This window comes from Cheilinus undulatus, linkage group 17, assembly GCF_018320785.1.
Source record: "Cheilinus undulatus linkage group 17, ASM1832078v1, whole genome shotgun sequence".
Classification (NCBI taxonomy): domain Eukaryota; kingdom Metazoa; phylum Chordata; class Actinopteri; order Labriformes; family Labridae; genus Cheilinus; species Cheilinus undulatus.
This window is the reverse complement of record NC_054881.1, coordinates 17,841,114-17,856,332: the sequence shown is the minus strand read 5'-3', so window position 1 is coordinate 17,856,332 and position 15,219 is coordinate 17,841,114. Positions and strand designations below refer to the sequence as shown.

At 38.6% G+C, this 15,219-nt stretch overlaps 1 protein-coding gene across 1 annotated transcript in view; it reads right to left on the bottom strand.

Moving 5' to 3' along the window:
• The window catches only part of LOC121525252, a 73,178-nt gene that overhangs the window by 36,239 nt on the left and 21,720 nt on the right, over positions 1 to 15,219 (bottom strand). The window contains exons 4-5 of the mRNA XM_041811137.1: positions 4,907 to 5,020; positions 1,090 to 1,220 (exon numbers count right to left, since the gene is read on the bottom strand). Coding sequence (XP_041667071.1) covers positions 1,090 to 1,220; positions 4,907 to 5,020 — 245 coding nt within the window. The remainder of the gene's footprint in view (positions 1 to 1,089; positions 1,221 to 4,906; positions 5,021 to 15,219) is intronic.

Below are 15,219 nucleotides of genomic sequence, written 5' to 3'. Positions count from 1 at the left end.
GCAAGGAAAATCGCTTCAGTCTAGCTTTGAATTGCATATTCAACAAAAATGGCACAGACCTGGGTGCATTTACTTAAAAGTTAACCAATGTTTTGGTTTCACTGATAAATGTCTTATAATGACTGAGTCTGTTCTCAAAGTATTCCTGGAAAGCTTGCGGCGTAAGCAAAGAAGGCCATTATTAACAGCTTTTCTCCCTCATTATGAGAAATTCATCCATGAAACCAAAAAGGCAGTTTATTGTGTATAAATACGCTATATAGAGGGCTATTTTTCATAAACAGAATCCTACAAGAACCAACAACAAGAAGAAGGCTGTGGAGTGCTGAGCAGCCCATCTGGTCTTCAGTCAACCCGGAAAAGCATCGATACAGAGAGCTTCCTGAGTTACGGGGGGGGGGGGGGGGTGGGGGGGTGGGGGGGGTGGACATGGGTGATAAATACGCAACTGATGGCAGAGAATAATGCATCACAAGTAGGCAGCACAAAACATGAATGAGGTACAGCAACAGAACGGCAGCCTCCACTGCAGTATGAAGCAGTTTTTAACATAACAATGTATTGCAACAAGTCATGTCAGGTCATCGATATAAAGAATTTTACAGGCTTTGGAGGCTGTTGGAGATATCAACAGGTAATGCAAGAACTCAGCTAAAATCATAAAAACATATGAGCAGCAAATTTAAGATGAATATAACATGTAAGAACAAAAAATCTACATAAAGTAATTTTTTTGTGGCATAGAGTAAGTGTGCAGGCATATCTCTCTTCTTTCAGCTTCTTTCTTTAAATTGCCCTGAATCTACCCAATATGGAATCACATTTCTTATTGGAATCATGCATATGAAAGAAAAAAGAAATCAATTTTCTGAACATATGTTATATGTAGTTTGCAGATTTAGGAATATAAAGGCCAATACTAAAAGAAAGTGTCGTCAGTTTTCAGAAAATTACAACTGATGGTTTTACCCTCTGCATGCACTGAAATTCAAAGGCAGATTAATGCACTGGAATAAAGACTTATTGGTGGCCTTTCACACATACTTTCACATCTGCCTTGTACTGATACATCACATGCTGTTAACTCACTGTGTGCAGATGTTGCTGAGCTCCTGCTCTGTCTGTCTCTGCAGCTGCTGCAGGTGAAAGGTGAGGTCTTCACTCAGAACAGCAAACCTCCACAGGCCCTCTGTCCCTGTGCTCTCCTCACGCACCAAAGCCTGAGAGAAATGTAAGGATATCTATCAGCGGACATCGCAGGGGCCAAACAGAACAACTAATGTTGACACCAGACCAAAAGATCTGCTGTACAGAGTTGCTTGCAAGTCATTTTGGTACACCATCAAGAAATTTGTCCTTGTATGGCACCCTTACCGCTTTTTAGACAGCTTTTTAGTTAAGAAGACTGATAGACTAATATCATCATGGATCAACACAGCCAAATAACAAGTTCTTCTTTTGTGGGTGCTTAGATGCTTAGCTTTCATTATCTCAGAGAAAAAAACCCTCAACTGATAAGGAAAAGACAGAATAGATAATTGCCCCATAAATCATAAAATATTGAGTCTATAGAGCATTTGTTATTAACATAAATAGATGAAACTTCAGATATCAGTCCTCCGCTGTCTGAGTTTGTCAGACATAGCAACATGTTGAGTAAAGCAGTGGAGCGTGATGAATCACCAGCTGAGAGACGACAAAGTGGGGTACATAAACTGATCAGACAGACAGGTAGATCCAACAGACAGACAGATGGACGCGGGAATGCGATGAGTAAAGATAAAGTTGGAGAAGGTGGCGTTAAATCAGCCTGTGGGTCTGAACTCGTCAAGTTGACGGAGTCCGTCAGTGAGCGTCTGTGGGCTGAGAGAAAACAGGCAAACTGAGTCACTCAGGCACATGATGATCGCTCCATGTCTGTTTCTGCCTTTCTCCCCGAGTCTGTGTGACTCAGTCTGAGAAACAAACTGTCCCCATGCTCACACAGCTGCCAAATCTCAGTCATATTTTATAAAATATGATCTTTCGTCGACATTAAAACTTAAAAACCGCAAAGCATCACATGTTTGTGGATCCTATAAACCTTGATTTTGTGAATAATATTGACAATCGACACATGCAGTCAGACAGAGAGGCTCTCTAAAGATACAAACCCGCTAACCAAAGGAGAATCTGAGAGTCTAAGCGGCAATTTGCAAACATCTCATCAGGCAAAACTGGAGGGTTCAAAAGAACCCCCCTTTACTGTAAAGGGCCCAGAATTTAAGTCATATTTTAAAAGAACAAGGCCTTTAGTCAACCAAAGCAAAACTTGATTGACTGAAATGACACCCATGCAGCAACCAACATATTAGTCGTTAAGGATAAATTAGTCCTTTATTTTAGACGACTCATTTTCCACCAGGAGGGAGCAATCTACCGTTTCTGGCAGAGAACCTCGGCCTCAGACTTGGAGGTACTTGCCCATATCTTGACCACTTCGCAGTCAGCCACAAACAGCTGTAATGCCAGCTGGAAGTTCCTGGCAGATGAAGCCAAAAGAATCACAATAACTTTTGAAAAGCAGAGATGAAATCCTGAGGTGCCTATACCAAAAACCCTCCTCACCCAGAGTGCCCCTCGAGATCCTATCTTTGAAAATCACAAACAGAATCTGAGTTGAGGGTCAGCCAACACACAACATGAACGGGTCTCAGAGAAAAAAAAAAACAAAGTTAAAAAAAAAATGGAGCTTATATGTAATCTTATATGTAAAGCTGTTCATGTTTCCACAGTTGCAAATACATTCATCAATATACAACAGATTTACATAAACTTCAGTCAAAAGGTCTGTTTCCCCTTGGTGTTTGTAAGGTGGAATAGTCCATAGTCCTATTAATAGACTAATAGAATGATAACTGTAGCTAAAACTTAGCCATTCCTGAAACATACAAGGCTTACATACAAATGTGGAGATCTTGAATAGAAAGAATAATCAACAGTGGCTCTTCTTGAAAGTAGTAAAAACTTTATGTCTTTTGAATTTCCCATATGGCCGCTGTACATCAGGAAGTTTATGACAGATTTTCATAATCTATATAGTTTGCTCACTTTTTGGTTCCGCTGACTTCTTAAAACTCACATTATTATATTAAGTGAGGGGACACACTGGATTGAGCTGCTTTTCTGAGCATTAACTCTGGCAAAAAGAACAGAGAGACAGGAAAACAAAGAGGGACACTTATTCCCACAGATTAATAGAGTGAAAAAAAAACACAAAGAGAGTGCCAAAAAAATAAATCCCTATATAGACTGTTAGGAGGAATGCAGTTAAAGTGGTGTTGAACAATTAGCCCTACACCCTCTAGCAAAGATTCATTTCAAAAACACTTTACAGAGTTTCAACGTCAGCAAAGACTTAATGACATTTGATGCCTCTGATACACTCGTAGTGATCCGATAAATGTTTTTACTGCAGGCATCATGTTTCAGTGGAATTAAGGCGGCTATTATATTTATTCTGTCCACTTTGAATTTAATTAGAATCACTTCAAGTAAAGTGTTTCTTTAAATTATGTTCCAATGACTACACTTACCTTCAAGATATAAATTATTTCACGATTTAATATGAACATGTACATCTTTATTTTCTGGTTCATTTTCTTAACTTGAAATGTGCAAATCTGTGACATAGTCATGTGTATATGCAACTCTATGCAATTCCTTGGTTGCTCAAAAGCATGCAGATTGAGCCTTTGGCCAGCTGCATTTCTTTGCACTCAAATAAGTCTTTGTAATGCCTTTCTAATTCTTTATATTTAAATTAATTCTCTGCAGGTATTTGTTATAGGGCTGCAGCTTTTTATTGCAACATGTTGAAAAAAGTATCCCTTATCTGATCGATCAGTACTGATCTGGCAGAATTCAAAGTTTGCAGTCATGTTACACACCAGACTATTTGGAGTTTGCATGTGATCCAGGAGAAGATTCTGTAGAAAGGCACTGTCAGTTTGACCTCTTGCTTTATAGACCAGTGAGTGAAATGTGATTTTCTTTCAAAAATTTAGGATGCAACAAGCAAATCTGCATGTTCAGCAATTATCATTATGTGAAAAATGGCCATTTTTCTTCAGCCAATCTCTCAAGCTCCTCCAGATTTGATGGTCGACTGGCATGGACATGGGTCTTGATTTCACTCCAGACATTTTCAGTGGGATGCTTGAGGTGCAGTTGTTCTGGGGACTTTTAGACGTATCTCACACTAGTTTTCTCATCATATTTCCTGTTTTAATTGACCTACTGACATAAAACAACAACTGAAAGACAGCTTAAAAATGCCAGTGATTGCAATGCAAGCCTACATAGCTGCTTTGTGAGCTTAGCTGTAGCTACACAAGCTATGTTAGCTTTGTAGCGTCTTTATCTATAGCCATAACAATGCGAGCTTTCGCAAACATAGCTATAGCTAATGTAGCTTTCCAGATAATGTAGATACACAGGTTATGTAGCCGCTTCATAAGCTTAGCTTTAGCTACATTAGTTAAGTAGCTCCCTTGGTTATGTAGCTCTTTTGGCTAAGTAACTACCTTATCTATGTGGCTTACGCTGCTAACAGAGCTAGGTAAGCTAAGCTGGCTGGCTTGGAATGTTTTCAAAGAGGAGAAGCTTTTTCCTGTAAGCACACTGTTTACTCGGCTGTAACTCACGTTTTGTAATTGCAGGGAGGTTTTTGACCTAAACTGGGTGAGGAACAAGGAAAATAAGGAGATAAGGCACCAGGTAAGTCAGACATGAATATTTTGTTAGTTTTCTTTCAATTTCCTCACTCTCAGGGCTTTTAGCTTGCTTTAGAATGTAGAGATAGGCGTACATAATTAAATCCACAATTCAAAATAAAGACATTACATTATGTTTTTCTGTCATTTACCTGTTGCTCCTCAGTGATAGGGGATTGTAGGATGTGAACTTTGTCTTTTATCAGCTGACGTAGTTTATTCAGACCAGCAGGAAAGTCTTCTCTGTGTCTCTGGATCTCTTGAGACTTTAAAAAAAGAAATAGAGAGACTTTAACTACTTTATTCACCTTAATTTCATAGAATTAAACAGGAAGTACACTGTCAACTTGAACAACCAACGCTGGCAGCAAATAAACCCTTTAAATATTTAGAACATATTTCAAAGAACATACAGAGGCCGGCCTTGAACCAGAACGTCTTTTATCTTAAGGATATTATACAAAATATTTTTACCTGAGTTTCTAGATGCCATTGTCAACCAGAATAAAGACAACACCCAACCGTCAAAACATTCCTCTATGACACTTTAAGAAACATTTTCATAGTGGAGGAATGGAGAGAAACAGGAAAAGTAGGAGGGAAAGGCTGAAATGTGGTGAATCCTGCCTCCCAACTGAATTATGAGGATGCCCTAAATACCACGAACAACTGTTTCACATCTCAGATATGAAACATACGAGCCGACTGAAGGTCATGTGTGCTTCAATCAGTCGGACAGACACAGAATGCTGACTGGGCTAGATGTTTGAAACTCTACAACCAAAAAAATATATTTTTCTCTCAACAGACTCACTATACACTTTTAAGGCATATACAACTGCTTACAGAAAAATATTTACTCAACAATATATTTATTTCATTCAGGACCTCATCAAACTACAACCACATTATGAATGACCAACAATTTTATGCTCTCATTTTGTTTTAATAAATAACAACTTGGAACAAAGACATGCAATCTGGTAGTTCATAAATATCTAAGATCTACCACTTTCAAGAAAGAAACGACAGTTTTTGACAGTTTTATCTTTCTTTGCAACTTAACCTGAAATACTTTGTTGCCTAATCCTAACCCTTTTTGGTCACTAATAGCCTCAGTTTTGAAGTAAACAACAACAGATTACTTCAGCCAGAATCCAAAAGGTCACACCTAAGGTCAAGCTGACATATTGAAGTACTACATTCAGCCCAAAGCAGACTTTATCAGTCTGTCTACTACATTACCTTACTGCTGAAAGCCTGCAGCAGTCACTGTCTAATTATGCTGTGTACTGGTTCAACATGGCTTACATAGGTTGTTTACTAATTATGGAGCTACATGGTGGTGAAGTGGTTTACACTGTCACCTCACATCAGGAAGGTTCCTGATTTAAAGTGCAGAGTATGATTGTTCTCTTCATGCAGGTTCTCCCTGGGTACTCCAGCCTCCTCCAACAGACATGCTTGTTAGTCATTGGTGAAATCAAATTTTGCAAAGATGTGATTGTTTGTCTGTCTCTTCATGTCAGCACTGTGGTTGACTAGAGGCCACTCTTTAGTGTGCCCCATCTTTTGCCAAATGAAAACTGAGACTGACTCCAGCACCAAGACCCTGAATGAGAAAAACAATATTATTTAAATAGCTGGCATGTCTGTGTGTGTGCCTGTGTCAATTTGCACTCCACACCATTGTGACAACTGTCCTTGATACCTCTCAAAAGGCTTCTTGGGTGTACTGGTTTGAAACTGGTAGCATGAAAAAAGAAACATAAGTAAGTACAGATTTTCAATGACATCATCCAAGGACATCTGCTGTGTTCCATTTATCTCAGAAATTGGAAATGGGAAAGACATCACATTGAGTTGAATGCCTTTCATTTGCTATGAGCTTGCAAGAGTAAGTTACAGATCTGGAAAATAACTAGACTTTGTTGAATCACGCCCACAAGGAAATGTATTTGGATGAGATGACACACCTGCTTGCATCACACGGCAGGTGAGCCATGTGAGGCTTAGTTAAAGCTCCACAAAAACGTGTGTGCACTAAATCTTTGTAATTAACTCAAAAGGCACAGCTTTAGTATTCCCCTTTTTGTTTTGTTGGCCTATCACTGCACATACACACAGGTGTGCAGAGATGCTGAGCCATTATGCAGCTATATGTAGAAAATACACCCCTTTCCATGCAAAATGGCCTTACTGCATTAAGCATCTAATGATACGGACTGTAACAACACAGCATAGAGAGAAAAGATCAGCCTATCGTCTGCGAGAGCTCATGGAAGTACTCTGCAGTCTTCATGACGCACAAACTTTCCAGAGATCAGAGAACAATTCCAGCTCCGTATGACTTTAAAATAAATAATGTGTAAAAAGCTTGTTATATATTACTTTGGCATTGCTGTGACAATGCCAAGGATGTGGTTGTTTTCTTAGGGTTTCTTTTATTCAGGGAGGAAACTTGCTCAGGCTGGTACTCAAGTGAACATATCAATATTGCCTTTAATTAAATGCACCGTCTCTTATTTTGAATATTCAGATATTCTGAGTGGGATGTGCGCGTGGTTTGACACACCTGTTGCGAGTGCGGGCAGGAGAGGATGGCATGGGCAGCAGGAGTGGGCGGTAATGATCAGAAATCCTAGGAGTGGGATAAAGAAAGCTTGTGCAGGGCTCTAGTAGATCTATATACATAGAGTAGCAGAACAGCTTTCTTTATCTTCATCCTAATGATGGTGCAGGCCACAGATGCTCTGAGTCCTAAATTTCCCATAATGTAAATGAATATTACTGCTTTTCTTTTTTCTGCCTGTCTGATCTGGTAAATTCACCACCTTCAATTTCAGATAAAGACTCAATGCAAAACAAATCCAAATAAGCCTGATAGGACAAAGACTACCCCATCTTCAGAATGGTTAAAAAATCTGAAAGCATAAGCAGACCATGAATAAACTTGCAGATTTCCAGGACACTCTAAATGAGATTCTAAATCTTAATGAAGTATTTCCTGGTTAAATTAGGCTAAAAGTGAAGATACAAAACTTTACTGTCAATACAACAAATTGACAAACAGCTCAGCAGCAATGCACTAAATAAAATAATATGACATAATTAAACAAACTCCATATAAATTCTGCCACTAGGGCACTATCAATTAAATTAACAGCAAACGATTATGTCATGGGTAGTAAGGCATCATGGGAGTGATTCTTGGCTACTCCACCACCTGATGAGAACAACCTCATAGTCAACAGGGGGAGGTTGGTTGACAAAACATGCATTCAATGGCAGAGAAAAATCATGGTGTTTTGTAAGTAAGCTGCAGAAAACATGCATGAAGTACAGCAACAGAGCCGCAGCTTCCAGTAACATCAGTCATTGATGCAACAGCCAGTGTTTTCAAGGCAATAATACAAATTTTGTGTCTTTCATGATATATAACCATGACAAGGTTTCCTAATTTCTGAATTAAGTAGGCATTTCAGTGCAAAACATTGACATTTTGCACCTTAAAAGACCATAGTTGTAGATTTTTAGTACTCTGGGAAAAGTGAATATATCAACAGACAAATATTCAACCTTTAAGGTTACATCTAACCTGAAATCAACTTCAGTCTTGACTAACAAGCAGAGCACTCTGCCTAAAGGATTGTGTCCTGAAGAGACTTCCATTTGTATCTGTCAGAGTGCCAGGTGAGTGACAGGTAATGGAAGGTCATGCTAAAAACATTATCTGCTGCTATTTACTGTGATGAATTACCTCGTTTTAAGGAAGTACTTGCTTAAATTTGAAACAGAATGATTAGCAGGTAGAGTGGTAAAAACAGAAAGTCTGTTACTCCAAAGACAGGCCTGAAAAGTTTCAGTAAAAATCAAGGAACTATTAAAATTTCCTTCTTGTTCAAGAAAAAGTTGAACATGTTTAAGTTGCTTTCAGACATAAAATACCAAAGTGTGACATCAAAACAGTTCAATAATGCCTTGAAGATGAGGATTATAAATTGAAGGTGTAGCCTATGTAAAAGTCTGCTTACTAAGTAGGATCTGCATTTATACAGACTCCCACCCACCATCGTTTCAAACCCTCCACAGAGAGCCATTGTGTTGCAGGAGCTAACCCTGACTGGCTCCTATATGTTTTTATCTTAAAGGAAAAAATCAATCTCCATACATATATTAAAACTACAGATGGACAGCAGGCAATAAATTTGCGTCGTTGCCGTATGAGTGAAAGCAGACACAGCATGAGTGGGCTGGGTGTTCATGACACACAGAGTCTCTGTTGTCTGATTAAAGCAATCAAAACAAGTCCATTGTGTTATAATCCCTCTGAGGAGGATTACACGCACTGACAGGAGCCTGAGGGAGCACTGAGAAGTTTCTACTTCTTAGAAGATGAGGGAAATGAGACAAAAACAGTCTCAGTGTACATTATTTAAGTGGCATGTGACATCAAGCAGACCTAACAAAGTCTAATCTTTGTAAAACATCTCATTATAAAGTAAAATAGTGCAAATGTGGGATGCTACAGGAGACAAAGTTGGGAGGTAATCACAGGAGGGAATTATGTCTATATACAGCCTGTTTGTTTCCCTAAATACATTCTTCCACTTAACTTAATTGTTAAACAAATTAAAAGTATGTAACTTAATTTAAAGGACGCACAGTTAAAAATACCAGTGTGACTTTTAGCTTTATGCCTCAACAGATATAAAGGCACATAATTACTTTAAAAATGACTCAGGGCCTGGGTCCATAGATGCCATTTTTGTGCTTACAGTGCTTAATATCAATACGAAACCAATGTATTACAATGTTTATTTTTTTTATTTTACATTTTTTACATCTCAGTATTCTCAGTGTAATAACGTACATGGTGTCAGTTATTTATGTTGCCATGCTTAAGGTGCCCGAAGGAGGGGAAAAAGGGCAAAGCTTTCTGAGGCCCAATGAGGGGTCCATGGAGGTCAGCAAAGTCATAGTCCATTATAAAGTTGAGCTGTGTCAACCATAGCCTGTATACTTTCTACCTGAAAAATGCAACAAATAAAATTTTTTTTTTTTTTTTTGTCGTAGTTTATAGCCTTCAAAATGTAATCCCCTTTGCTTAAAATGTCTCAAAAATGATAAAAATGTGTTTAAAGTAGTAAAAAATGGTTAAAAGAGGCAAAAATAGGTAGGAAGTGGCAAAAATCAGGCAGAAAAAGTGATAAGAAGGGGCAAGAAGTGGCAAAAATAGTTTCAAAGCAGCAAAAATGGACATTAAAAATGGTAAAATTAAGTTGAAATGGGCAAAAATGGGTATTAAAAGGGGTGACAAGGGGTTAATAGTGGCAACATCTGGTTGACAGAGGCAAAAAATAGATGGAAAATGGCAATATCGGTTATAAGTGGCAAAAATGGGATGGAAAAATTGGTAGAAAACCTTTCAAAAGTGGCAAAATGGCTTTCAAGTGGCAAAATTTGGCAGAAGAGTTGGTGAAATCTGATTAAAAAGTGACAAAAATAGTTTCAAAGCAGCAAAAATGGACATTAAAAATAGTGAAATGCAGTTAAAATTGGCAAACATGGGCATAAAAAGGAGGTGACAAGGGGTTTATAATGGCAAAAACGGTTGACAGAGGCAAAAGTGGCAAAAATTGGTTAGCGTTTGCAAAAACAGGATGAAAAATTGGTAAAGGTTTTCAAAAGTTGCAACATGACTTACAAGTGACACAAAAAAGAGGGCAAAAAAGGTGGTAGCATCTGGTTAAAAAGTCGCCAGAATGGGTTGAAAGTGGCAGCAATGTGTTTGAACTGGTAAAAAATGGGTTAACAGAGGCAAAAAAAAGACATAACATTGCAAAAATCAGGCAGGTGATGTAATGAAAATGGGGTAACAAGTGGCAAAAATGAATTTACAGTGGTAAAAATGGACATTAAAATAGTGAAATGCAGTTAAATAGGCAAGAATGGGCATAAAAAGCAGAGGCAAAAAATAGGTGGAAAGAGGAAAAAATCGGTTAAAAGTGGTGGTTTAAAAAGTCATAAAATGGTCTACAAGTGGCAAATTGGCAGAATAGTTGGTGCAGTCTGGTTAAAAAGTGGCAAAAATGGGCAGAAAAGGTGTTTAAATCTGATTAAACTTGGGTTGAGCCAAACAGTCGAGTGCGCAGCCTGGGTTTGCTGTGCTTGGATTTCCTCCTAGTCCAGCGAGTTCCAAGGGTTACATGTTACAAGCAGCTTGTTTTACACCTGCAGCATCAAGAGTACTCCCATACATGGGTCTTTAAATAGTACGTGTGTACATGTGATGCTCCAGATTCCAGCCTCCTTGCATTGGCAACTGGTGTTGTCTAATAGGTAACACCAAGGAAAACAAGATTCATTTCTACGTACTTTCCCAGAATTTATGCTTTCAAACAACAAAAAAATAGCTATTCTGATATAAAACTGTCAAACAATCATTTTTAGCAACCTATGCTGCATGGACAACAACTCTGTTTCCATTAAGGCATGACATTTCACAAAGAAGACATGTAGATATGCAAATAATCCCAAGTACTATAGCCTGAAAATCTCTTCTAAAACATGTTCAAATGTCAACAAATGCATAAAAATGCATGTGTGCATTCACTCAAAACCTTTGGAAGAATCAAAAACAACTTTGAAAAAGTCAAGGTATCATCCTCAGTTATTCCGAAGCATCGAATAAGCCTTCATGAAAAATGTTTTTTTAACCTTAAAGACAAAAATGACCAGACAGATTCACTGTAAAGACTTCCCTTAAAGACAATCTTTCGGCTAACTGTTGAGATGCTTTAAAACCACCGAGCTGATTGCGCACAAAGACTTTAAAAAGATAAACATTATGTCACAGTTAAACACTTCCAAACAGTAAAAAGTTTCTCAAATACTCACTGCAGGATCTGGAGAGAGAGAAGTGTTCATGATGGGAGATAAGACTGAAAACTCATTTCCTGATCGAGCTCAGACCACGGGGGGTTTGTGTGGGTTTCTGTGTGCATGTTGGTGGGTGGGCTGTGATTGTGTACATGGAGATGACCCTAACTACAACCTCAGGACTGAGCAAAATGAGAGAGGGGGGTGGGGGTGGGGGTGGGGGTGTTGGGGGTGTTAGTTAATATCCGCCCAGAGTTTGTTGAGCTTCTCGCTTTGATTGATCAGTTTACTCAGCCCTTTAATTCTGTGTGAGGTAGTGTGAATGTTGAGGCATGTAAGAATGAAAGAGAAAGAAAAAGACTACACGGCGTCATTATGGCGAAAACAGTTCCACTGAACTTGATCCATAAAAGAGGATTTAACTGAATAAACAACCATGGTTCCCAAAACTAACAATCATTCATGCATCCCAACTTCTCTGTTAAAGCTGTTAAAGTTTTCTTTAAAAGTTTGTAAAAGATTTTTTTTGAATAGAACAAAAAAAACATGTCTTAAGTCACAGCTTCGTTTTTCCTCTATGAAATATCATTAACCTTGTCCTAATAATATGCTTGTTTCAAGTGATAAGCACAAGATTGCTCATTCTTGCAGGTGACGATTATGTTGTTAGCTTTCATCAACAGTCAAGTCAGGTCAGGTATGGGAGCATATGCCAGTTTGGCACTTTGCCAAACCTTGGCCCCTGGTCCTGTACCACTCTAGCCTCCTGATGGCAATTGTTAAGGCCTCCACCAGGCCCATCTTGCCAGGAAATCAAAAAAAACATTAAAAGTAATGTCAGAATTCAAAGCTAAGCCATGATGTGCACAAACGTCAGGATACCAGAGGATAAAGTAGAAGAAATTTGAGCCACATTAAGGGAAAATTAATCAAATAATTGCAAAAAAAAAAAAAAAAATGCTGGAAGTGGTTAAAAATGGGAAAAATTGGTAAAAAAAAAATAAGAATGTCAGATTTCATAGCTAAGCCATGATGCGCACAAACATCAGGATACCATTGAAGAAAAGTAGGAAACAGCTGAAACAACATTATGGGGAAAATAATTATGAAATAAAATTGGCAAAGTGGGTTACAAAAGGCAAAAATGGTCAGAAAATGGTGAAAAGCGCTTAAAAAGTGGCATTAATGTGCAAAAATCTTAGGGTACCAGAGAATTATGTAAGAGCTGAAACAACATTACAGGAAAAATAATTAAATAATTCTAAAACAAAGGCAAAAATGGGCAGAGAAAGGTAAAAAGCAGTCAAAAAGTGTCAAAAATGGGTTTGGGGAAATTTAGAGTCACCCATTAACCTGACAAGTATATCTTTGGAGAATCTAGTGGGAACTCAAACATGCATTTAAAGTCAACACATAAAGAACCTTAAGCAAAATTGTAGGTTTTAGTGACACTTTACAAGTTAGAGTACTAATGGTAGCGTACAAGTCCATGACTATTACATAACCTAAATATTCTTTTACATTATTTGTTTAAACAAGATAAAGGCTTTTAAAGTACTGCTCTAGCACTTCAGTGGAAAACTCAATGTAAACAGAGAGCAGTTAAGTCAGCTCAAAGCCAAGGAGAAAATAAACTATTAGGTTATGTTAGATCACAGGGTTATCCCAACCCCCCACCCAAATCAAATTCCCACCCCAGGGTGTGTCTGGGTAGGGCCTGATGACTGTGGCAGGCCGCCAATTCAGACACACCTTGATAAGCAGGCAGGTATAAGGAGGGTGGAGAAGGTGTGAGGAAGTTATAGTTAGATCCACATTATGACAGGAAATGAACCCATGTGGAGACATGACTTTAGAAAATTCAGGATGATTACCGCCTACGAATCTGCTGTGAAAGACTGTTTAGAAAGAGAAACCTATAATGTATCTGACCGCAGATCTCCCTTTAAAATCAGCCTAAAGAAGGATGAGCTTTGCAGGGGACTCCTCTATTATCTTATCAGACAAAGTACTTCATTAAAGTTGAATTATAAAGATAAGAAAGATTTTCATCCCCTATGAAAGGCTCTGGCTGCAGCTCAGAGGAGCGTCCCATTCTTTTCCCATGAGACACTGCAGACTCTCCCTGTTTGAACAAATAATATTATGCAGTCAGGTGAGGTAGCTTCTCCACCCGCAGGAAGTTATGAATCATCTTCGACATTTCTGTGTGTGCACTTTATGATTGTTTAACTGTTCACCTGGAACTACAAGACTGTGGGTTGTATGTAAAATGAGACCTTTTTGAGTTACTTCCTCCTCTTTTTGCAGACACAGGGGGGCACTGGGTTTGGATGCCACTAAAGAGAAACATTCAACATTCATGTAGCTACTAACAAGGAAATCTATCTTTCAGTGCATGACAATATGGGGTCAAGTTTGAAGCTGTGAAACATTTTTCAACTGGATTTATGAAGTGTTGAACTTTTGTGATGACACTACAGCCACACACTAAAGTTGAAGGGCCTGTGTCCATGACTTTTTTGTACTGGGGACACCCAGAGCTCCTTTTCTGGGCCTGCCTCAACAGTGCCTGCTATTGCTGGGTTGCACAAGGTGTCTTGCAAAACGTCCACATCCTTTGGTAGTGACTGCTACATCAGATTAATAATGAAAGCATGCCATTAATCACAACTACAAGAAATACTGCACCAATCATGGACTTTGTTCAGTTGTAATTAATGTGATTAATGCTGACAGTCCTATCCAGATTATATGCGTTTAGTAAAGTGCAAAGTCCCTACTGAATTATCAGGCTCATAAGCTACTGGTTGCTGTCCTCATCCTGGGTAGTCTGTACCAGGATAAAGTACATAAAACCTGCCCTTTTTGTTAAGTGTCTTGAGATAACTGGTCATGAAGTGGTGCTTAACAAATAAAGAACGATTGATAATTCAGAGGTATGCACTCAAACAGTGTGGTGCCGTGGGTTTTGTTAATCTTGTTATTCCTGCAACTAACTATGAAAATGCTGAGGTGTCAATATGACTATTTCACTGCTCCTATCTAGAATTATAAATATCAAAAATGTTGGAAATTTCTAGGTCAGGCTGCCTCCAGAAAAACGCCAATGACAGCAAGACCGAGTGTCATTACCACACAGATGTTGCACACTTTTACAGCTCACTAACATGGCAGTAAACAAACACTTCTGTGCCCTGAGCCAAGTGACCTACTGATAAAAGAAAGCCAGGTTCTGTACTGGTTTTGGCAACACATGCATGGCCAAGACAGGGCCAACAGCCAGCTGACCACATTGATTTTCTTCCTACTGTCTTTATTCTAAAGTAGCATTTGATCATGTGGCTTTCTGTGAGATCTTGATGTGTGTGGACTGTGAAAATGTTGCTACAAATGGCAGGAAGTCCGGCCCTTACTCGACTTTGATAGGTCGATGGTGGACAAGATGAACAAGCATTAACAAGTATGCATTATTGCAAACATGGAACTGTTTTCAAATGAGTGTTGTGAGCCCCGTGGCATTACGTCCTGTGCCTATATTTTTACAATATTGTACAATATCATATAATTCATTGCCATTTTT